This window comes from Ranitomeya variabilis, chromosome 4 (assembly GCF_051348905.1).
Source record: "Ranitomeya variabilis isolate aRanVar5 chromosome 4, aRanVar5.hap1, whole genome shotgun sequence".
NCBI lineage: Eukaryota > Metazoa > Chordata > Amphibia > Anura > Dendrobatidae > Ranitomeya > Ranitomeya variabilis.
Window position 1 is genome coordinate 463,836,707 of NC_135235.1, and position 26,082 is coordinate 463,862,788.

A 26,082-nucleotide genomic window follows, 5' to 3' on the forward strand; every position below is an offset into this window, starting at 1 on the left:
CTCAGAAAACAGGTCCCACTTCTACTAAAGCAGGTCTCGCCACTGTTACTTCTGGGCCGGTGACAGTCTCTTTGCCACTGTGACATCCTCGACCCTGACTTCAGGATTGGCCCCTAGTGACGTCGCTTCCACCGGTTCCCTCTCTCAACGTGGCATAAGCAGGTTAATAACACCTGGTACGGTTTATTCTCCCTGGTTGGTGGACCCTGTAGTTGACGTCACTCAAGTTTTCGACCACCTTGTTTGGCCCTTGCCACTTTGCCAGGAGCTTACTTTCCACCGTGGGTATCAACACCAACACCCGGTCTCCAGGGCTAAACTGTCTCAGTCTTACCAACCGATTGTAGACCCTTGCTTGGGCCTCTTGTGTTTGAAGGAGGCTCTCCCTCACAATCGGCATCACTCTTTTAATCCTGTCCTGCATTTGGGCCACATGTTTGATGACGCTTTGGTGGGGTGTTACCTCCACTTCCCGGGTCTCCTTCGCAATGTCCAGAAGTCCACGAGGGTGCCATCCGTATAGCAGCTCAAATGGTGAGAACCCAGTAGAAGCCTATGGGACTTCTCTAACAGAGAAAAATAGGTATGGTAGTAGGCAATCCCAGTCTTGGCCATCCTTGTCCATGACCTTCTTCAGCAGAGATTTCAAGGTCTTGTTGAAAGTCTCCATCAGGCCGTCCGTCTGCGGATTGTACACCGACATCCAGAGTTGAGTAGTCTGGAGAGCCTTGCACAACTCCCTCATCACTTTTGACATAAAAGGAATCCCTTGGTCCATCAGGATCTCCTTTGGCAAGCCTGTCTGGGTGAAAATGTGGACTAGCTCTTGCGCTATAGTCCTGGTGGAGGAGTTTCTCAGTGGTTCCACCTCTGGGTACCGTGTTGCATAGTCCATTACCACCAGGATGTATTGGTGACTCCTAGCAGACTTAACTAAGGGTCCGACAAGGTTCATAGCAATCTGGCTAAATGAGACTTCTATTATGGGCAATGGCACTCGGGGACTGCGGAAGGGGGATATGGGAGTAGTTAGCTGACAGGTAGGGCAGGATAGGCAGAAATAAACAATGTCCCAGTGACACCCAGGCCAGTAGAACCTCTGGTGGACCCACTCTTGAGTTTTTTCTACTCCTAGATGCCCACCCACACCATGAGAATGGGTCACATCTAATACCCTACACCTATAGGGACCCGGCACCAACAACGGCTCTATCACTTCCTCTCTGTGTTTAGTGACCCAATATAGCAGCTCCTCATGTAAAGTAAAATATGGAAACCTGGTGTCGGCCCCCGGCTCAGGAGCAACACCACGTATCACAGTCATATTATCAAAAGCCCCTTTCAACAAAAGATCTTGCATTTGGACAGTTCCAAACTTCCCCTCAGAAATCTCCAACTCAGGAATCTCATCCTCATGGGTCACTGTCTGTTCCTCATTGCCATCAAGGACCCACAGGGGAAACTCATCTGCCTCCGACTACAGTGGGGACTCTTCATGGGTGGACTGACTCATGTCTGAGTTAGTGAGCATCCTCACCTTTTCCTACAATTCCTAGAACAGGCTAAAGTCCCGCCCAATTATCACTTGGTGTAACAAGTCTTTGACTACCCCAACCTCATGGGACTCAGTTCTACAGTTCATTTTTATCGTCATTCTGGCAACGGGGTAGTACTTGGTGCATCCATGGATACAGCGGACATCCACGTGTTTCCCTGGGATCAACTGGTGGGGTAGTGTGGCCATTACCAGGGTCACCAAACTCCCAGAGTCCAAGAGTCTTGACACCAGCACACCATTTATTGTCATGGGACATGCTTGGGGCCCCTCAACTCACCCTGCAGATGGGATTTGCATAGTATAAACATCATCTCCCTAGGCTGCAGTCCATCTGTTTGGAGGACATAGGACAGTGGGCGGCTATGTGTCCAGGACTGTGACAGCTTCAGCAGATCAAGTCTTTACCTGCGGCCTTTGCCAACCCCTCATTTGTGGCTATAGTGCCACGCTTTTGATATTCGGGCTCTATCTGTGTACCCCAATATAGGTATGCAACACCACTCGGCTTCCTCAGGGACCTCTCAATCACATTGTACCTTTCTACTAGGCCAACCAGGTCATCTGCATTTCGAGGGTCGCTCTGGGCAACCCAGGTCTGTACCGGGCTTGGAAGGGAATGGATAAACCTATCCATTATGACTCGTTTGACCACCTGGGCTGGAGTGGAACCGTTTTGGTACAAGAAGCAATAAATCAAACATTTGTGAGCGAGGTAGTTTGTCATCATAATACGCCCAGTGGTGAACACTTTGTGCTCTGACTGAGATTTCTGTTTTTAATTTGGCATACTCTTGTGTATCCTGTAATGCCAAATCATAATAAGCCTTTTGAGGCTCGCCAGTTAGATAGGGGACCAGCACCTCCACCCACTGCTCTGGCAGTAGTTTCTCATGCTCTGCTACCCACTCAAAAACAGTTAAAAAAGCTTCCACATCATCACCCGGGGTCATTTTTTGCATCGCTTGTCTTACAGTCTTCTGGACGTATGTTTTGTCACCTGGACTTGGGGGAGGGGCTGCTCGCCTTCCACGAACTGCTTCTGTGAGCAACTCAATCTGCTGCTGCTATTGTTGCATCTGTTCCATAAGCAGCTTACTGGTCTTTTGTTGCGCCAACATTTGTTTCTGTAACTGTTGCTGGTGCTGCTACTGTTGCACTTGTACCAGATGTTTAATTAGGTCCTCCATTTTGCCTGATGCCATTTGCTGGCTTGTGGCCACTTTCACCCAGGACATGCAGAATCTCTTGTAGCAGTCACATGTGTTCGCTGGGAACGCTGCCCGCACTTCTCACACCAACTGTGGTAGATCGGCTCACTCACCTGTGCACGAAGGATTGACACAAGAACACTGTCTCTTTAAGATCTTCACTGGTATAATATATACGCGACATAAACCATGGTGAAGTAAAAATAAACATGGCCCTTTGGGCAAAAACAGGAAAACAAAAAGTGGTAACACAAAGCATAGTCCTTGTGGTAGCGGGGATCTGCTCGCTCAGGGTTAGCAAAAACACAAGGTTCAGGTTAGCACAAACACTTCTCTGGAGTTAGCCTCTCCAGACACAGTAAACACTGAATGTCTGAGGAGGCAGACTACTTAAACCACAGACCACACCGTGGGGTGCAGATAAGGTGGACAACCTCCCACCCGCTCTATGGTTATCCACAAAAACCCAGCCCTTAAAATGGCTGATTAACCCCTCTCAACACATGGTATGCTGGATCAAACTTTTGGGTTTCAAATCACTGAAGCTAATAGCCTCAGTGAAACGTACCTCCCCTAGGGCACTTTGCCAGTGACTTTGTCACAATACATATATATATATATATATATATATATATATATATATATATATATATATATATATATTATAACACCAAGAAGAAGGAAATGTCTTGGAATGAAAGAAATCACAGGATCGATAGACATGTTAGTGATATGTAAATTATGAATAAAAACGGAAACTACATTTTCAACACATTTCAATTTATTCTGTATTGAGTCTGAGGGTCATGTGCAGAAATACACACACTTACATGCTTTGGCATGCAAGTGAATTTTTTGATGGTTATCTGTGGAATGTCCGTGTCTCTAAGTGCACTTGGGCACACAAATCTTCAAGTTTCACTGCTGGTAGCTTGCGTTACAATTGCAGAATAATGATGTCAAGTCAATGTCAATGATGAGACAAGTCTGGAGATACTGCAGGATATGGTTGCACATTAAGGCCATGCAGGATGCTCACAATTACATGAAAAAACATGCAGCTTGGTGTTTTTGTGTTGAAAATACAGCTCATGGGACACTTTTGAGAAATGGCCATACCACTGGTTGAATGATTGATCCACTCTGTACTGAAAATGGAATTGTACATCACTTACCAAGCCTAAGATGTCATACACAAACTATCAGGAAGTGTTTGCATGACATTTAGTTTACTAGTCACACATCCAGTTATAGATGTTCCAATGACCTTGCACCACCGCTTTCAAAGTCTATCATGGTGCAGCGCAAGACAGCAATGGAGATTGGAATGGAGGTCTATCCTCTTCATCGATGAGACCTGATTTTGTCCTGAACACCTTGATAGCTGGAGATTGGTCTGGAGTCCATTGAAGCAACACCATGAAGAGGTCTTAATTAGAGATGAGCGGTGTTCGAGTCGAACTGTTTGCCAATTTCAAATTCGAGCTGTTTTGGGCGGTGTTCGAGTCATTCGACGAACCCGAACAATTTGCTTAAAATTCGTTTGTTCGAGTTTCTGTTCGATAACTGTTCGTTCACCAAAAGCTTAGCTTGATTTGCACATTAAAACTGTTTATCATTGTTAATGGACTGTTTCAGTGTATAGTGGGCAGGGATGGGGGGGACGTGGGATAGATCTGTGCTGAAATAACGCCTATCTCCATTTTTTTTTTCTTTCCCGCATTCACAGAGGGGCGGTGCAGTCTCTCAGCCTATCAGCAGTGCACACACACAGCAATGTGCATGTGATGCACACAAGCAAGGGCATGTGTCATTGGCTGTGTATGTCACATGTCCTTGCCCTATAAGAACCAGCCATTTGCCCCGTCGCCACCATTTCCTCACTGCTGCAGCTTAGTGTTAGACGGCACCACTGCTGCTGTGGGCACTATACAGACTAAGAGTGTTTTTTTGGAGCAAATTGTCAGAGAGATAGGTTTAGGGAGTCGGGACTAGTTGTAATATCAGCCCTTTTTAGGGTAGGTTACAGCAGTTCATAGCACTGTTTGCCAGGCAGGTCTGAGCCAGTGCTGTGCAAGTGTTTGTCACAGCATTTGGTGTAATCTAGCTCAGCCAATCCTTTTGGGCTAGGAGCCTTGTCTGATAGTCATCTGAGTAGCCCGCCTGTGAAGCTAGCTACACCGCCTGTGTATCTCAATTTTTACTGCATCTAACCCAGTAAATTGCTTTGGGGTTTTGGGCTTAGTAGCAGTGTCTGCACATCAGCAGAGTTGCCCGCCTGTGAAACTAACTACACTGCCTGTGTATCTCTATTTTCACTGCATCTAATCCAGTTAACAGTTTTGGGCCTAGGAGCAGTGTCTGCACGTCAGCAGAGTAGCCCGCCTGTGAAACTAACTACACCGCCTGTGTATCTCTATTTTCACTGCATCTAATCCAGTTAATAGTTTTGGGCCTAGGAGCAGTGTCTGCACATCAGCAGAGTAGCCCGCCTGTGAAACTAACTACACCGCCTGTGTATCTATTTTCACTGCATCTAATCCAGTTAATAGTTTTGGGCCTAGGAGCAGTGTCTGCATGTCAGCAGAGTAGCCCGCCTGTGAAACAAACTATACCGCTTGTGTATCTCAATTTTCACTGCATCTAATCCGGTTAATAGTTTTGGGCCTAGGAGCAGTGTCTGCACGTCAGCAGAGTAACCTGCCTGTGAAACAAACTATACCGCCTGTGTATCTCAATTTTCACTGCATCTAATCCGGTTAATAGTTTTGGGCCTAGGAGCAGTGTCTGCACGTGAGCAGAGTAGCCCGCCTGTGAAACAGACTACACTGCCTGTGTATCTCTATTTTCACTGCATCTAATCCAGTTAATAGTTTGGGGCCTAGGAGCAGTATCTGCACGTCAGCAGAGTAGCCCGCATGTGAAACAAACTATGCCGCCTGTGTATCTCAATTTTCACTGCATCTAATCCAGTTAATAGTTTTGGGCCTAGTACCACAGTTTGGCCACTCAGTTCTGCTCGGTTTTCATCCATCGGTTGTTGTGCCAACAACTACAGATACAGAGTTGCCAATTAGTTAAGCACTAAAATTGAGTGGCAAAAGGCCTGCTGCTGGTGGCATGGGGAATAGGCGTGTTGGAAAGGGAAAAAAAGGTTGTGTCCGTGGGGTAGGTGGTAAAGCAACAGTAACATCTGCAGAAGAAAGACCATCTTCCAGCCAAAGTAAGATGTCTACTTCTTTTCGTGGACAATCTGATATGATCCCTTTCTTACAACCATCGCTACAAGCATTGCCAAAAAGTCCACATGAGGCACAAAAACAGCAGGTGCTTGAACGGATATCAAGTGCTCGTTCAAGTGGGCTCTCCTCCATGTTAACTTCAACATCACAACTACTCCAGTCCTCAGAGTTGTCACCCCAATCGCACTTGCTTCCTCACAGCTCCCAAGTCTCCAGCTGCCCGTCTGAGAATGGGTAACACACATGGTTGAGTCTGTAGAGCTGTTTACGCATACTATAGCCTGGGAATCAAAGGTCTGCTCCAGAGTTTCTGTGAATCCAGACGAGGAAATGATCTGCACTGATGCCCAAAATCTTTGTGAGTCGGATCCAGGCCCAGATGAAGAAGGTTCTGAGCATAATGTAGACCCTCGTTCCCAAACTGTAACTCCTGTTGGTGGAGACAATGAGGAAGATGATGATGAGACTGAGATACCTGATTGGAACGAAAACTTGACTTTTCGGTCGGGGCAGGAAGAGGTTGGCTCTGAGGACGACGGGTGTGAGAACACACAGGATGATGATGACGAGGTTGTAGACTCCACTTACTGTCAACCCCTAGTCCGCCAGTCCATGAGGTCAGCAGAGGAGGTGGAGGAGGATGCTAGTGACGAGTCTGACGACGAGGTAACGGTGCGTCTTCCTGGACAGAGACGGAGTACTGGAAGCACGTCAACAACTGCATACTCAACCCCAACTGTGCCTCAGACCAGAAGTCGTGGTGGCTCTTCAGGTCGCACGGGCTCTAAGCCTTGCATAGCCTGGGCATATTTTGACATCGCAAAGGATGACCCAACTCATGTTGTCTGTAAGATTTGTCAACAAAACCTCAGTAGAGGCCAAAAAATCACTAGCTTGAGTACTTCATGCATGAACCGTCACATGGATATGAGGCATAAGTTGCAGTGGGAAGCTCACTGTGCTACAATGCGGAGTAGTGGGCCGGGTCAACCACCGTCTGCCCCATCAAGTGCATCCGCGTCCTCTTCATCCTCTGTGACTGTGGGGACAGCAGTCGCACTTGGTTTTGGATGCAGACCTTCCACCTCTTTACCCGCAACAGCCAGTGTGATTGGCAGGTCGTCAAGACATTTCGAAGTGGAAACACCTGCTGGTGTTGAGCGCTCTCCAACATCGACACCACATTTTGATCAAGGCAACATAACATCTCCGCCTGCACCTTCCTCACAGACCAGCAATTTGCCGGGGACACCCTACTTAACTCCGTCTAAGCACGGCAGCCAGCCCTCAGTCCCTCAGAATTTGAATTTCTCCATCTGCAAGCTGTTGGCTACAGAAATGCTGCCTTTCCGCCTGGTGGACACAGAGGATTTTTGAGACCTTATGTCCGTCGCAGTGCCCCAGTACCAGATGCCCAGTCGCCACTACTTTTCAAAGATAGCTGTGCCTGCGCTACACCAGCATGTCGCACACAACATCACCAATTCCTTGAGAAACTCTGTGTGTGACAGGGTGCATTTCACCACAGACACTTGGACGAGTAGACATGGACAGGGGCGTTACATGTCGGTGACTGGGAACTGGGTAACTACGGCGACATCAGGAGAAGGGGCTGCTGTCCAAGTCTTGCTGTCCCCACGAGTTGCTCGTCGATCCTCAGCAACTAGAATTTCCTCCACTGCTTCTGCCTCCTCAACCTCCTCTCGGTCCTCCACCTGCACCCAAAGCCTGTCTGGTAATGCCACCCGCATTGTAACTGCGCAGAAGGAATCCTGCACACCTCCTCACTATGCTGTCACCAGGGCTCAACGGCATCAGGCAGTGTTTACATTGAAATGTCTGGGAAATGTGAGTCACACAGCTGAGGAGTTGTGGTCAGCTCTAGAGACCGAGTTCCATCAATGGTTGTCTCCACTCAACCTGCAGCCAGGAAGGCTGTGTACGACAATGCTGCAAACCTGGGTGCGGCCCTTTGCCGGGGCAATGTCACACACGTGGCTCACGTTTTGAACCTGGTTGTCCAGCAATTTTTATCCCACTATCCCGGACTAGATGGGCTTCTGCAGAGGGCATGGTCGCTGTGTGTTCACTTCCGCCATTCGCATCCCGCAGCTCGACGACTTGCATCTCTACAGAAGTCGTTGAGCCTGCCAGTTCACTGGCTGAAATGCGATGTGCCCACACGGTGGAATTCAACTCTGCACATGTTGCAGCGACTGTGGCAGGACCGACGAGCCCTGGTGCAATACGTTATGACGTATAGCCTGGGCCAACGAGATCAAGAGGTGGGGCAAATCACGCTGCAGGAGTGGTCTCAGATCAGGGACCTATGCACCCTTCTGCACAGTTTTGAAATAGCAGCGAAGATGTTTAGTGCTGACGATGCCATTATCAGCATGACCATTCCGGTGATTTACATGCTGGAGCACACCTTACACAGTGTCCGGAGTCAGGTAGTGGAACAAGAGGAGGAGGAGGAGGAGGAACAGGAGTCGTATGCGGAAGGGATCATATCTCCAAGGTCAAGAAGGTTGGCAGCACCAAGGCGGCTGGCATAGAAGGCTGGGGAAGAGGGATTACCGAGGGCGCATGGTACCAGCCAAACTGTTGAGGAAGGTGCAGGAGGCGAGGAAGAAGTGGAGGATGAACTGGCGCTGGGCATGGAAGACTCATCAGATGAGGGAGACATTGATCAAATTTCTGTTGTGTGAGGTTGGGGGGAGAGGCCAGACGAAGGAAGCATGATTCTCACCTTGCCACCACCAAGACAACAGGGACTTGGTCCTCCTGGATGCGCAAGACACATGAGTGCCTTCTTGCTGCACTACCTGCAACATGACCCTCGGATTGTCAGAATCCGAAGTAATGCCGACTACTGGGTTGTCACACTCTTAGATCCCCGGTTCAAAAGCAAATTTGGCGAAATAATTCCTGTCATAGAAAGGGATTCACCCATGCAGGAGTATCTGCAGAGACTGTTACATAATCTAACATCTGCTTTTCCACAAAACACCAGTGGTGCACTGTTGTGAATTAGACTTTTTTGGCTCCCTCTTGTGGTCACTAGTGATATGACTCTGGGATTGTCTTTCCTCAGTTTGGCACCCACCTGGGTCATTAGTCCAGGGGTGTTGCTATATAAACTTCCTGGTTTCTCAGTCCAGTGCCTGGCATCGTTGTAATCAGTTCCTTTCTGTTTGCTCCTGTCTGCTGGTCTTGGATCTTGCAAAATTAAGCTAAGTCCTGCTTCCTTGTTTTTTGGTTATTTGCTTTGCTCTTATTTTTTGTCCAGCTTGTACTAAATGTGATTCCTGATTTTGCTGGAAGCTCTAGGGGGCTGGTGTTCTCCCCCCGGGCCGTTAGACGGTTCGGGGGTTCTTGAATATCCAGCGTGGAAATTTTGATAGGGTTTTTGCTGACCATATAAGTCATCTTACTATATTCTGCTATTAGTCAGTGGGCCTCTCTTTGCTAAATATCTAGTTCATTCTTACGTTTATCTTTTCTCCTTACCTCACCGTTATTATTTGTTGGGGGCTTGTATCCAACTTTTGGGGTCTTTTCTCTGGAGGCAAGAAAGGTCTATCTTTTCCCTTCTAGGGTTGGTTAGTTCTCCGGCTGGCGCGAGACGTCTAGAACCAACGTAGGCACGTTCCCCGGCTGCTGCTATTTGTGGTGCTAGGATTAGATATATGGTCAGCCCAGTTACCACTGCCCTATGAGCTGGTTTTTTGTGTTTGCAGACTTGGTATGTACTTTTGAGACCCTCTGCCATTGGGGTCATAACAGTATGCCAGGCCTACATTGAATGTTTAATGCATTGCAGAAGTGGGATATAAGAAAGGAAATTCTGAAATTTTTTTTTTCCTCTCTTCCTCCCCTTTACCTCTGAGTGGCTTGAGCTTGCTGCAGACATGAATGTCCAGACCTTGATTACAAGTGTGGACCAGCTTGCTGCTCGTGTGCAGGGCATACAAGATTTTGTTACCAGTAGTCCAATGTCTGAACCTAAAATACCTATTCCTGAACTGTTCTCTGGAGACCGATTTAAGTTTAGGAATTTCAGGAATAATTGTAAATTGTTTCTATCTCTGCGACCCCGTTCATCTGGAGACTCAGCTCAGCAAGTAAAAATTGTTATCTCTTTCTTACGGGGCGACCCTCAGGATTGGGCCTTCTCGCTAGCGCCAGGAGATCCGGCATTGGCAAATATTGATGCGTTTTTTCTGGCGCTCGGATTGATTTACGAGGAACCCAATCTTGAAATTCAGGCAGAAAAAGCCTTGCTGGCTATTTCTCAGGGTCAGGATGAAGCTGAAGCGTATTGCCAAAAATTTCGGAAATGGTCCGTGCTTACTCAGTGGAATGAGTGTGCTCTGGCCGCAAATTTCAGAAATGGCCTTTCTGAAGCCATTAAGAATGTGATGGTGGGTTTCTCCATTCCTACAGGTCTGAATGATTCCATGGCGCTGGCTATTCAAATTGACCGGCGTTTGCGGGAGCGCAAAGCCGCGAATCCTCTGGTGGTGTTGTCTGAACAAATACCTGATTTAATGCAATGTGGTAGAATTCAGACTAGAAATGAACGGAAAAATCATAGACGTCAGAATGGGTTGTTTTTACTGTGGTGATTCTACACATGTTATATCAGCATGCTCTAAACGCCTAACTAGGGTTGTTAGTCCTGTCGCCATTGGTAATTTGCAACCTAAATTTATTTTGTCTGTGACTTTAATTTGCTCATTGTCCTCCTACCCTGTTATGGCGTTTGTGGATTCAGGTGCTGCCCTGAGTCTTATGGATCTGTCGTTTGCCAAGCGCTGTGGTTTTGTTCTTGAGCCGTTGGTAAATCCTATCCCTCTTAGAGGTATTGATGCTACGCCATTGGCGGAAAATAAACTGCAGTTTTGGACACAGGTAACCATGTGCATGACTCCTGAACATCGGGAGGTGATTCGTTTTCTTGTTCTGCATAAAATGCATGATTTGGTCGTTTTGGGTCTGCCATGGTTACAGACCCATAATCCAGTCTTGGATTGGAAGGCAATGTCTGTGTCAAGTTGGGGCTGTCAGGGAATTCATGGTGATTCCCCGCCGGTGTCTATTGCTTCCTCTACTCCTTTGGAAGTTCCTGAGTATTTGTCTGATTACCAGGATGTATTCAGCGAGTCCAGGTCCAGTGCTCTTCCTCCTCATAGGGACTGTGACTGCGCTATAGATTTGATTCCAGGTAGTAAATTTCCTAAGGGAAGATTATTTAATCTGTCTGTACCTGAGCATACCGCAATGCGTTCGTATATCAAGGAATCTCTGGAGAAGGGGCATATCCGTCCATCCTCTTCCACTCTTGGTGCGGGATTCTTTTTTGTGGCCAAGAAGGACGGATCTTTGAGACCTTGTATTGACTATCGGCTTCTTAATAAAATCACTGTTAAATTTCAGTATCCTTTGCCTCTGTTGTCGGACTTGTTTGCCCGGATTAAAGGTGCCAAGTGGTTCACCAAGATAGATCTTCGTGGTGCGTACAACCTTGTGCGCATTAAGCAAGGAGATGAATGGAAAACTGCATTTAATACGCCCGAAGGTCATTTTGAGTTCTTGGTGATGCCTTTCGGGCTCTCTAATGCTCCTTCAGTGTTTCAGTCCTTTATGCATGATATTTTCCGGAAGTATCTGGATAAATTTATGATTGTTTATCTGGATGATATTCTGGTTTTTTCTGATGATTGGGACTCGCATGTAGAGCAGGTCAGGATGGTGTTTCAGGTTTTGCGTGAGAATGCTTTGTTTGTTAAGGGCTCAAAGTGTCTCTTTGGAGTACAGAAGGTTCCCTTTTTGGGTTTTATTTTTTCCCCTTCTGCGGTGGAGATGGACCCAGTCAAGGTCCGAGCTATTCATGATTGGACTCAACCCACGTCAGTTAAGAGTCTTCAGAAGTTCTTGGGTTTTGCTAACTTCTACCGTCGTTTTATCGCTAATTTTTCTAGCGTTGCTAAACCTTTGACAGATATGACCAAGAAAGGTTCTGATGTTGCTAACTGGGCTCCTGCAGCCGTGGAAGCCTTTCAAGAGTTGAAGCGCCGGTTTACTTCGGCGCCTGTTTTGTGCCAGCCTGATGTCTCACTTCCCTTTCAGGTTGAAGTGGATGCTTCTGAGATTGGGGCAGGGGCCGTTTTGTCACAGAGAGGCCCTGGTTGCTCTGTAATGAGACCATGTGCTTTTTTCTCTAGGAAGTTTTCGCCTGCTGAGCGGAATTATGATGTTGGCAATCGGGAGTTGTTAGCCATGAAGTGGGCATTTGAGGTGTGGCGTCATTGGCTCGAGGGTGCTAAGCATCGTGTGGTGGTCTTGACTGATCACAAAAATCTGATGTATCTCGAGTCTGCTAAACGCCTGAATCCTAGACAGGCCTGCTGGTCATTGTTTTTCTCCCGTTTTGACTTTGTGGTCTCGTATTTACCAGGTTCAAAGAATGTGAAGGCTGATGCTCTTTCAAGGAGCTTTGTGCCTGACTCTCCTGGAGTCGCAGAACCAGTTGGTATTCTCAAAGAGGGAGTTATCCTGTCAGCCATTTCTCCGGATTTGCGACGTGTGTTGCAGAGATTTCAGGCTGGTAGACCTGACTCTTGTCCACCTGACAGACTGTTTGTTCCTGATAAGTGGACCAGCAGAGTCATTTCCGAGGTTCATTCCTCGGTGTTGGCAGGGCATCCGGGAATTTTTGGCACCAGAGATCTGGTGGCTAGGTCCTTTTGGTGGCCTTCCTTGTCACGGGATGTGCGGTCATTTGTGCAGTCCTGTGGGACTTGTGCTCGAGCTAAGCCTTGCTGTTCTCGTGCCAGCGGGTTGCTCTTGCCCTTGCCTGTCCCGAAGAGGCCTTGGACACACATTTCCATGGATTTCATTTCAGATCTTCCGGTGTCTCAGGGCATGTCTGTCATCTGGGTGGTATGTGATCGCTTTTCCAAGATGGTCCATTTGGTATCTTTGCCTAAGCTGCCTTCCTCTTCCGATCTGGTTCCTTTGTTCTTTCAGAATGTGGTTCGTTTACACCGCATTCCTGAGAATATTGTGTCTGACAGAGGATCCCAGTTTGTTTCCAGGTTCTGGCGATCCTTTTGTGCTAAGATGGGCATTGATTTGTCATTTTCGTCTGCCTTTCATCCTCAGACTAATGGACAATTGGAGCGAACTAATCAGACTCTGGAGGCTTATTTGAGGTGTTTTGTTTCTGCAGATCAGGATGATTGGGTGACCTTCTTGCCGTTGGCTGAGTTTGCCCTTAATAATCGGGCTAGTTCCGCTACTTTGGTTTCGCCATTTTTTTGCAACTCTGGTTTCCATCCTCGTTTTTCCTCGGGACATGTGGAGCCTTCTGACTGTCCTGGGGTAGATTCTGTGGTGGATAGGTTGCAGCGGATCTGGAATCATGTGGTGGACAACTTGAAGTTGTCACAGGAGAAGGCTCAGTGATTTGCCAACCGCCGCCGCGGTGTGGGTCCCCGACTTCGTGTTGGGGATTTGGTATGGCTGTCTTCTCGATTTGTTCCTATGAAGGTCTCCTCTCCTAAATTTAAGCCTCGCTTCATCGGTCCTTACAAGATATTGGAAATCCTTAATCCTGTGTCCTTTCGCTTGGATCTTCCGGTGTCGTTTGCCATTCACAACGTGTTCCATAGGTCTTTGTTGCGGCGGTACGTTGTACCTGTGGTTCCTTCTGTTGAGCCTCCTGCTCCGGTGTTGGTTGAGGGCGAGTTGGAGTACGTGGTGGAGAAGATCTTGGATTCTCGTCTCTCCAGGCGGAGGCTTCAGTATCTAGTCAAGTGGAAGGGCTATGGTCAGGAGGATAATTCCTGGGTGGTTGCCTCTGATGTGCATGCGGCCGATTTAGTTCATGCCTTTCACGCTGCTCATCCTGATCGCCCTGGTGGTCTTGGTGAGGGTTCCGTGACCCCTCCTTAAAGGGGGGGTACTGTTGTGAATTAGACTTTTTTGGCTCCCTCTTGTGGTCACTAGTGATATGACTCTGGGATTGTCTTTCCTCAGTTTGGCACCCACCTGGGTCGTTAGTCCAGGGGTGTTGCTATATAAACTTCCTGGTTTCTCAGTCCAGTGCCTGGCATCGTTGTAATCAGTTCCTTTCTGTTTGCTCCTGTCTGCTGGTCTTGGATCTTGCAAAATTAAGCTAAGTCCTGCTTCCTTGTTTTTTGGTTATTTGCTTTGCTCTTATTTTTTGTCCAGCTTGTACTAAATGTGATTCCTGATTTTGCTGGAAGCTCTAGGGGGCTGGTGTTCTCCCCCCGGGCCGTTAGACGGTTCGGGGGTTCTTGAATATCCAGCGTGGAAATTTTGATAGGGTTTTTGCTGACCATATAAGTCATCTTACTATATTCTGCTATTAGTCAGTGGGCCTCTCTTTGCTAAATATCTAGTTCATTCTTACGTTTGTCTTTTCTCCTTACCTCACCGTTATTATTTGTTGGGGGCTTGTATCCAACTTTTGGGGTCTTTTCTCTGGAGGCAAGAAAGGTCTATCTTTTCCCTTCTAGGGTTGGTTAGTTCTCCGGCTGGCGCGAGACGTCTAGAACCAACGTAGGCACGTTCCCCGGCTGCTGCTATTTGTGGTGCTAGGATTAGATATATGGTCAGCCCAGTTACCACTGCCCTATGAGCTGGTTTTTTGTGTTTGCAGACTTGGTATGTACTTTTGAGACCCTCTGCCATTGGGGTCATAACAGTGCACGTAGTCAATCTCTGAGTTCTAACTTGCCAATCGTGGGACTATCGAGTCATCACTCTAACCGTAACAGTAACATCGTATCTGGTGGTAACAGCAATTTTTTCCAATCATTTCAAGATTTTTTTAGACCATCCTTTGCAAGGCCACAGGAGACAAGAAGTCTGACGCACAGCCAACGCCTAGAGAGGATGGTACAAGAGTATCTCCAAGTTAACATCGATGCCATGACTGTGGAACTGGACTCTTGCTCATTTTGGGCTTCCAATCTTGAAAAATGGCCTGAGCTCGCCACTCACGCCTTGGAGATCTTGTCGTGCCCCGCAGCCAGCGTTCTCTCTGAACGTGTGTTCAGCGCTGCTGGTGGTGTGCTGACAGATAAGCGCACGCGGCTGTCCAGTGACAATGTAGACAGACTAATGTTCATCAAGATGAACAAATCCTGGATCCGCAAGGACTTTTCTACCCCTGTGTCATCTTGGGGAGACTAAAAGCTTGATGATTTTTGAAAATCACCTCACCAACCGTTCTAAAAAACTCTGGCGAAATTGATGCCACTTAAGTGGTGTCTGTGGCTGAATTTTTTGAAAAAATGGAGACTCTTTTATTTAGTCCCCTTGCTGAGTTTTACATGACGTTGCCATCGTCAATTTCAGGTGGGTGGGGTCGTCTGCAGAGTTTTTTACTCATACTATGGCCTGGGATTCAGAGGTCTGCTCCAAAGCTTCAGTGTCTGCTAGTCAGCTGAGTAGCCCAGCCACCCACCGCCTGTTTACCGAAGTACTATTTTTAACGGCATCTGGCCCAGGAAATCCTTTTGGACCTAGTAGAATTTAGTGCTACTCAGCAGCGTACCCCACTCATGAAGCAAGCTACACCGCCTGTTTACCTAACTACTATTTTTTAACGGCATCTGGCCCAGGAAATCCTTTTGGGCCTAGTAGAAATTGGTGCTACTCAGCAGCGTACCCCACCCATGAAGCAAGCTACACCGACTGTTTACCTAACAACTATTTTGTAACGGCATCTAGCCCGGGAAATCCTTTTGGGCCTAGTAGAATTTAGTGCTACTCAGCAGCGTACCCCACCCATGAAGAAAGCTACACCGCCTGTTTACCTAACTACAATTTTGTAACAGCATCTAGCCCAGGAAATCCTTTTGGGCCTAGTAGAATTTAGTGCTACTTAGCAGCGTACCCCACCCATGAAGCAAGCTACACCGCCTGTTTACCTAACTACTATTTTTTAACGGCATCTGGCCCAGGAAATCCTTTTGGGCCTAGTAGAAATTGGTGCTACTCAGCAGCGTACCCCACCCATGAAGCAAGCTACACCGACTGTTTACCTAACTACTATTTTATAACGGCATCTAGCCCGGGAAATCCTTTTGGGCCCAGTAGAATTTAGTGCTACTCAGCAGCGTACCCCACCCATGAAGAAAGCTACACCGCCTGTTTACCTAACTACTATTTTGTAACGGCATCTAGCCCAGGAAATCCTTTTGGGCCTAGTAGAATTTGGTGCTACTCAGCAGCGTACTTCACCTATGAAGCAAGCTACACTGCCTGTTTACCTAACTACTATTTTGTAATGGCATCTAGCCCGGGAAATCCTTTTGAGCCTAGTAGAATTTAGTGCTACTCAGCAGCGTACCCCACCCATGAAGCAAGCTACACGGCTTGTTGATCTAATTACAAATTTTTAACTGCATCTAGCCCAGGAAATCGTTTTGTACATAATACCATTTTGTGCTACTCAGTACAGTACCCCACCCATGAAGCAAGCTACATCGCCTGTTTACCTAAGTACTATTTTTTAACAGCATCTAGCCCAGGAAATCCTTTTGGGCCTAGTAGAATTTAGTGCTAGTCAGCAGCGTACCCCACCCATGAAGCAAGCTACACCACCTGTTTACCTAACTACTATTTTGTAACGGCATCTGGCCCAGGAAATCCTTTTGGGCCCACTAGCAATTTCTGCTACTCAGCAGAGTACCCCACCCATGAAGCAAGCTACACCGCCTTCTTTCTTTCTCAATCTAACCCTCGGCTCTGGGGTGTCCACTCTCCCTCCAGCTCTCTCCTTCTCACAGGTGGACTACAGCATGTTTTCACACTGTGGTGAATCTTTTGGGCCCAGGCATAAGAAGTCGTCGAGGTAATGGATAATATGTGCCGCCTTACAAACGTCCATGACGACACATTCGAGGAAGCAACTAAACGCCTCAAATAGTGAGCAGGATATGGAGCACCCCATGGGCAAACAGTGATCTATGTAGTATGCTCCTTCACAGAAGCAGCCCAATGGGAGGACACTATTTGGAGGCACAGGTAGTAACCGGAACGCCCCCTCAATGTCTGTTTTGGCCATTAGGGTGCCCCTTACCAACTTCTTGACCCGCCTGATTGCCTCGTCAAAGGAGGTACAGTACATAGTACTGTACTTGGTTCCGCATCGATGTTGTCATTTACTGACCTGCCCCTTGGATATGACAAATGGTGGATTAGTCTGAATGTATTGGGTTCATTTTTTGGCACAACTCCCAACGGGGTACCACTACGTCTTCTAAGGAAAGTGTTCTGAATGGACCCGCCGCCATTCTACCTAAAGATATTTATTTTTTATTTTTTTTGTCAAGACATCTGGGTGTTGGTAGAGTGAGTTTAGATTTTTACTCCAGCCTTTCTTGATTTTAGAAGGGCATGACATGCCTATATCTGTGTCTCCTCCTTTTACTCCTCCAGCTCTTTTCTTTTCGCATGACTATATGTAGTTGTGACTTTTCCATGTGTTTGTTGTGTCTTCTGAGCAGTTTGTCAGCTTTTGGACACCTTTTAAGGTGTTTTCTATGTGTTTTCTATGTGTTTGTATGTGTTTGTGTTTGCCTGCCATTGGTTTCAATGGGGTTCGACGGTGTTCGTCGAACGTTCGACGAACAGTTCATCGAACATGGCCCTCTTCGACGAACCGAACCGAACCCGAACACTAGGGAGGTGGCTCATCTCTAGTCTTAATGAAGGAACGTAACAGCAGTTATGCACCTGGGATTACGATGTTTTCAACATGACAGTGCAAGACTGCATGTTGCTTGTGCTACTGTGAGCAGCTTTCATGGCCTAAGCATGCTATCATAGTCTGTGGCATCTCTGGACTTGTCTCTCATCAAGCACATCTGAGACTCCATTGCTCGACAATAGCAAAGGGAACTGCCAGTTCATATCCCAACAAAGACAACATCTGCAACGAGAATATATTTTCATGTTTGTGTGGGTCTCCTCCAATTCTCCTAAGACATACTGATAGGGAATTTACATTGTGAGCTCAAATGGGGACAGTGATGATGATGTCTGTAAAGCGCTGTATAATTAATGGCTCTACACAAATGAGTATAATAAATACTGAATAAATCAAAATTTTGGTGTCCATTTATTCATCATTTGCATATAATTAGCAATTTAACATATCTATCGATTCTGTGATTTTTATAATTCCAAGACTTTTCCTTCTCGACGCTGCAGTTTCAATATTGAGTAGGGTATACTTACACACATATATATACTGTATATATATATTGTGGCATAGAGACTGGTCATGTGATTATTGGACGTTATGTATCGCAGAGGTGGGTGACCCTGTGATGGAGGCCTGGGTATGTTTTGCTCAAGCAGATCTACTGCTGAGGGATTTGTTTACATTGGGAAGGCTTCCAGGTGATTGGAGAGATGGGTGGGTTCAGTCACCTACAAAGCCACCCACAGAGGCGTGTCTGAACACGTAAGATGGTTTTGTGTTTAAGGACCTGTGGTGATGTCACGCTCACCTGACTGGCCATGTGACAGGTACCTGGGTGTGGTTACACCTATGAAAAGGAGGTGTGTGTAGCACATGGGGAGAGTGTGTGGGAGTCTGTCAGGGTGGACACACTTCCATGTGTCCTGGCTGGACACTGCAGAGTGGCCTGTGTGTTGGACGGTTCTACGTGGGGACAGACGTCCTGAACAACACACGGAGACCATATTTAGGCTGGAGACCCTACGTGCTGGACATAGCACAGTCTGTGTGCCCACAGACCTGAGAGAGCGGAGCTCTACTATGGACATTGGGGAATCACCTGTCTGACGTAAGACTGTTTACCTATTGTTCCTGTTGCAATGTGGTTTATGGAGCAATAAACCTGTGAACTTTTAAGGAAACGTGTCTCCTGAGTGTCACCCACCGCACCTGAGCGAGTACAACCCCTACAATATATATATATACAGTATATATATACCCACATTATGCATAGAAACTCTGAGAGAGTACAAGACACAGAACTCTCTCCATATCTCCACACCAGCTTATATACTGAAAAGACACCTTGCTATTTTACTAATGCATGCTAAGTCACCCATGCTGATTCCATCATATTTATTGATGTAAATGATCCTGATGCTTCCTTGTAGATTGAATTCCTTTAGCTAAGGACAGGTAGACTTTTCCAGCTTTGCAGAATACAGAGGATTTCCAGTGTCACTGCATCTGAATGTAAATGACAGTATGAGCCCCATCCCTCCCCATTTCTGCAGTGTCCTTTCTAGATTTAGGTTTCTGGAGCATCATCCACACTCAAGGGAGATCTGATATGCCACCAGAATACATAAGATGTGATTGCTTCCCAGGAGGTGTGGAGGAGACAGGAAACATGAGGGAGAAAGATCAAAGTGAACGGGAAGCAAGAAGGGAGGGACATAGAGCAGGAATATATATTATATGTTATGTATATTAGATCCACTTCATTACAGGCCAAGGCATGTGCATTGATATGTGGCAATATATTTATATACACCTCTTTGTATACAAAGACAAATTATTCAATCTGAACATGCATCTGATCAGCTTATAATATAGTCTTCATATCTACATTGCGACAGTGGTAGCATCTATGAACAATCTGCCTTCATGTGCTATTAAAATACACATGATGTCTATGGCGAACATAAGTCATAATTGGCTTGTTCAGTGAACCACAAGACGGCAATGTTAGCAATTAATTTGCATGTTTAAACATCTAGAGCTTTGGTTACTTGCAAATCTCTTTAGTGTTCAGATGACCAGATGTAAAGACCATAGTTCAGCCCCAAGGAAATGCAAATCAAGTGTGCATAGTCTTTTAACATTTGGGACTGACAGCTTAGGAATACAAGGACCATCATTTTTTAGACCTATGCCAGCATCCTCCGCATAGTTCATTAATGTCTAAGCCCTTATCTTAGAAAGTTCATGATCATGAGGTTTAATGGGATGCATTGTCAACATGTTCATATCTCCAGGCAGAAACTGTCCATTGAGAGAAGCTAATTACTTCTCTTACAAGCATATTCATTCAGGTTTTGCTAATTCAAAAAATCAGAATTGACTTAAGAGTTAGGGAAAGTTCCTGAGAATTAGAACCTGTTGGTAATGTAAGTAACTAGATACCCCATTGGCAACAAGTAGGTGTCTCCACGATCCAAACGATATGAAGAAATATTTGATGACCTTGATCGATACAAACACCTCTCAGGTCTGTTTCAGGTACTGTAAAACTACAAGATGGCGTTGATTTTCCATCTGTGGCCATAAGAATTTGGCAGATCACTCATTTTGCAAGATGGTCATTAGCACCGAATTGTGGAGCCCTTGTAATGGTCCTTGATACTGAGCCTCACCATTTCCAGAAGAATTAAGACATCTGTGAATATGATTATGTGATATCTGCAGAGATGTGGATAGGCACCCGGCTAATGAAGGAGTTAGTAGAATAGATGAAAGCTAAACTAATACTGTGTAATGGCTTGTGCCTAATCCAGGACATTGCGAACTATAACGGGTTTTTAAAATGACAGCCATTTGTAAAGCGAGCATGGAAAAAGGCTTAAAAACATGGTCCACTTCAGGGGATATGGGCACCTCTTGTGTTCTTCTGTAGTTCTTTCTTTTGCCTCTCATTCATCTATTCGGTGTGATCTAAATTTAGTCACACACTTGTATTAGTACCTGCCAACGGGTGGCTGGTCTATCATACATCTAATAGTATAGGACCCCCTTCTAGGTAAAAGACCACCTTGCGTGTTTAAGAAGCACAAAGACCCCATAGATGTATGAGTACACACGTAAACTTTCTGGGTCAGGTGTAAGAATCGATATTCAGTTTTAGTTTTGTTGTTTTGGTGCCACTTGGCTGTCTAGACATAAACATAGGATCATAACAAGCAGAAATATCCAACATGTCCGTTCTAATTTCTGATGGCTGTCATCATCGTGAACGATTGCTTGTGACAGAAATTGTATCCAACGGTCCATTTCATCAGAATTCATCTAATGTGTATGGGCACCTTAAGAGCTGATGAAGCTGACAGAGATGTAGGGAATTCCCATATACAGTATCTCCCTGTGATGCCCATTCCCTGTCATCCACACGGCTCACTCCGTCATTCTCTCCTGCATGTTTTTCTTCGCCTTTTATTCCATTGCCCCCTCCTTCTCCCCTTCCAGTGTCTCTATTTCCCCCCATCTCTCTCCTCTCTCTGCCTCCCTCCTTCTCTGCCTCTCGCCCTCCCTCCCTGGCTGTACATGGGGCTGTGAGTGTGCGCGTTGAAGGATCTCTGCACTGCAGCCTCCTCCTCCTCCTCCTCCTCTCTTTCCCTCTATCACACACTGAGCATCGCTGCAGTATTAGGCATCAGTCCCTGGAAAGGAAGAAAAGGAGCCTGAGAGAGAGACTGGGAGAGAAAGCACAGGGGAGAAACAGGATGCTCAACAACCTGACTGAGTGTGAGGAGGGAGAGGGGGGCACCAGTCAAGGTAAGTGCTGGAATCTAACAGGAGGGAGGTGGGGGGAGCTAATTCTCCGCAGTGCTGCTTCTGAAGTGGGGGGGCGGTAGTGACCAGACAGGGAAGAAGGGGTAAACCCCCCCATTTCATGTTCACTTTGAAGCCCATTCATAAAACGGAAAGGGACCAAATTTTTTTAGAATAGTAATTCTCCCCAAAATCAGGGAACTGGGGCCTTGTGAACCCCAAAATCTAAGTAGCGCACACTGTTGCATTTGGTCCCGTCATCGCTAAATCTAGACCCTATACTCGTGCACGCAGCTTTACGACCAAGTACCTTTGCAGATTCTGGCACGCTGGGCTTCAGCTTTAAACCGGATCATTTCTGCTGAGAAAAGAGCTTCAATCAATTGTAAAGCACTCAATCTTGTGTAGTGATCCTCGGGATGCTGCATGCTCTGCTACATACATCTCATATATACATCTAGCCTGTACCGGCATACGTTTCTCCATTTGCAGATGCGTACCGGGTCCACTTTCCCAGTAAACATTATTGCACGCTTTCGTCTGCAGAATTCTGCCACCTGTATATAACCCAGTGGCCATCATAACGGACAATCGCCACTGCAAAGTGACCCATATTATCTCATCAGCATCTCCACTGGAGACATCTCACAGCGTTTAGACCTTTATTCTTTACGGTGCCCCTCAGATTTTTAACCAGGTGTCTTACACTTCTGCACTAAACCTCTTTCCTGCCCCTTGCTGAGTATTGTAGTCCCTGCTGACCTCTGTCACGCCGTTGCACCCTGCCCACCCCCAATGACCACTCTCTCCACGCTCGTGCTTTTTGTGACATGATGTCTATTTACTTTGCACATCCTATGAGACATCTCATCAGCCTCACACCAGCATCGTTATGTTCATAGCACCAGTGGTGCATCATCTCTCATGTTCACTGCTTTTTCCCATCTACCCTGCAATCTCCACCAGTGTACATTGCCGTCCAGACTTACCCTTGTTTGTATTCTCCACTGCTCCTCCGTCTTCTCACATAAACGCTGCATTCCATGTCATTGTCACTGCATCACAAGCCAAGTCATTTTCATACTTACAGAATCATTGGCGCAACTTTTCCTATTTCACTGAGCATTTATCCATCCATTCAATTATTTTTTTTTGACACGCTGACATTATATAACATTACTTAAGGGAACGGTATCTCCAGAAAAAAAAAAAAAAAAAAAGATAAAAAAGGGAACACGGAATTTTATGTATCACTAGAATGAGACAGATTTTGGTGCATTGATACATTTCTAATCGGTGCTTTTATTTTACAGCTTTTGTTTAGAACATCCTGAAATTTTGTTAGAAATAAAAAATATTTAGCATCAGAAATAAAGGACATTCAGATATCGTCCGATTATGTCATAGACGTTTAACAGCTGACATACACAAGTAAAGCAGTCGGATAGAATTTAGATCTCAAGGTTGTATTCTGTGCCAGGAGACCAATATCTAGTGATGATATATTGAGATTTTTCAAATTTTTTTCTTTTTTTGCTGCAACCTATTTTGCTGAGTGTAGAGGATGTACATCATATCTGCAGATCTGCATATATCATATTGATTGGAAAATATATGGTTCTTCACCATTGTAAATATATATATGGGGGTATATATATATGAATATGTCACTGCACCTTTCACCTTCTCATGCTGCCCTATATACTGATAGCATGATTTACTCCCTTGACTGGCCATACATTTTAGACAGCTGTCTCTCCCCCATAAACATGAATGCTCAGCTTGTGCATGTGCTCTCAATAGGGAGTGGGGAGCAAGGCATTGCCAGACACCTCTAAAATGGCCATATCAATACTTCTGACATGTCTGTTTTTAGTAATCCCCATGAAATGTAATTTCTGTAGCATTTTATTTTTATTTAGAACTCAATATTGGGCTGTTCCTCTATTATTCCTCATTAATATTTATGAATAAATGGCCAAGTGGGTGTCACCAGTTTCCTTATAGGGTGTCGATGTTCATTCTTACATTGTCATCACTGATTGGGCAGTACTAGAGCATGTGGAGACACGCCCCCTACATGGTTACACCTAGTTGTCAGTTTTCACATTTCTAGGTGAGTAATAGAGAACATTACAATGTAGAGTTCTACAAAAAAGGCTCCAGAAAAATATGAATATTTACTAAAAGAGAAGTGTCATTAGAACCGACAGGTCCATTTTATCAACAAAAGAAATGGCAGGTTTAAATCCAACATGCCTGACCCTTTTTTTCCCCCCTGACATCTACTACTGGGCACCGTCGGGACACCAGATGCTCTGCTGATCCTGCTCAAAATAACAATTGGGCCAACATTTATCTAATGCGTATGGTCATTTTAAGGAAATGAATAAAGGCATGTTTTATTCAGTCTTTACATGGTATACTTTAAGAAGGAGCTTTTTCTATTGATCATTTTTCAAAATGTGTAGGGTTGCAGGATGGCAGAACAGTATATTGCGCAAAACAAAACAAAAAAACTCCTTTATGTTAAAACTATTCTACTAAAGTGTCTGGTTTAGAAAACCCATTAGGACTAATCATTTAATCAAAGTAAAAAGTGGGTACAATTATATTCTCTCACTCTGGAAGATCAGAAATATCAATGAATTACACAAACTGTAGCTTTATTATCAATAGGCACAACCTGTTACATCCAGAAACGCTATTTCCCTTTAGATATGATGGTAACCTACAGGTAAATAGCATATAAATCATGTTTGGTAGCCTTGTTGGATCAGTGGCTGCAGTGGCAAACTGGTTATTTTCCCTGCAGCCCCAGTGCACTAAGTGCAGCAGAAAAAGAATCAGCCCAGCTCTAATCCTTCATCAGCACTTTGACTGACAGCCAGCTCTTTATACATATGCTGCACAGCAAGCAGTCAATTGATGTGCCAGGGAGTGATTACAGCATGGTCAGTGTATAGTGAGCAGTGAGTATAAGCACCCCCTGCAATGACTAGAAGCAAGCGGCTAAAAGGAAAATAAAACTTAAGTTTCTCCCTGTAGCTGGACTTCCAGTAAGCTGGGTACACTGAGTTTAAATACAAATATTTACCTAGAAATTTAATCTTATATCTGCAGGTAAATAGCTTTTCTCGAGATGACAGGTTTCCTTCAAAAACTTACTAATATGTACAACCCACAGGTCACAATTGATGTCAGCAAAAAGGCACCACATAATTAGCTTGTTATCAGTAGACTTTCCCATTGACCCTCCTATTTAAAAGAGAACTACTATAGTAACGTACCGTAATTAATATTCCAAAATATTAAAATCTAGTACCTTTATACAGTAACGAAAAATAAAGTTTGGACACACCTAATAGTTATTCATGTTCTTTTTGAAATGTACACATTGTAGATTCAGACTGAAGGCAGCAAAAATGTAAATGAACACATGTGGAAATAAAAAAGTATGCAAACACGTGTGATACAAATCAGAATGTGGGTTAAGTCTTATTTTCTTCAAAGTACCCCAGTTTAGCTCTGGTGACAGCTTTATACACCCATGACATTCTCTCAAGCAGCTTCACTAGGCAACCACTTGGATTTGCTTCCAATGAACACCCCAGGGGTGCCTCATCAAAAGTAAATGTTTGTGGCCATCAGGTATGTTTGGCAGTGTTGGTACACAGCTGAATGCTGAACCCTATTCCACAAGTGTTCTAAGCCAGAATATAGCAATAACCACTCAACTAAGTAAAGAGAAATTACAGCGTATCATTACTTTAAGACATACAAATCAGTGAATCCAGAAAATTACTAGAACCTTGAAGATATCCTTCAGTGTTATAATGAAACCATCAATTACTGTGATGAAATTGGATCTCTTGAAGACCACCGTAGGAAAGGAAGATCAAGAATTACGTCAGCTGCCAAGGATAAACTCATCAGAATTGCCATCCTCAGAAAATACTAATTGACAGAACCTCTGATAACAAAAATAATACACAGACAACAATTAACAGACACATCTCAACATCAACTGTTCAGAGGAGACTACAAAAAGCAGACATTTATGGTCAAATTGCTGCAAAGAAGCTGCTACTGAGAACTGTAAACAAGAAGAGACTTGTTTGGGCCAGGAAACACATGGACTGAACATCAGAGCATAGGGAATATAAACTGTTCTGTGGTCTGATGAGTTAAAATTTTAGATTTATTATACCAACTGCCATGTCTCTGTGAGATGAGGGAAAGGTGAGCAGATGGTTTCTACATGGGTGGAGCCCATTGTGAAGCATGGAAGAGGAGGTATAATGGTCTATAGGTACTTTGTTGGTTAAAATGTTGGTGACTTATTCTAACTTAAATGCACACTTACCCAGCATGGCAGCCATAGCATTCTGCAGTAACATGACTTCCAATTTTGTTTGCACTTAGTGGGACCATTATTTGAGTAGAAACAGATCTTTTACTGAAAACACACCTCCAGGCTATGTAAAGGCAATGCCACCAAGAGGAAGACGGATGGAG

At 45.3% G+C, this 26,082-nt stretch overlaps 1 protein-coding gene across 2 annotated transcripts in view; it reads left to right on the forward strand.

The window, feature by feature from the left end:
• The first annotated feature begins 21,352 nt into the window (after positions 1-21,352).
• Positions 21,353-26,082, forward strand: part of SLC12A5 (solute carrier family 12 member 5) — a 124,177-nt gene continuing 119,447 nt past the window's right edge. For both annotated transcript variants that reach the window (XR_013213348.1, XM_077251695.1), the window contains exon 1: positions 21,353-21,567. Coding sequence is in view for 1 of the 2 variants with exons in the window: in XM_077251695.1 (XP_077107810.1) it covers positions 21,516-21,567 (52 nt within the window). In the remaining variant the exon portion in view is untranslated. The remainder of the gene's footprint in view (positions 21,568-26,082) is intronic.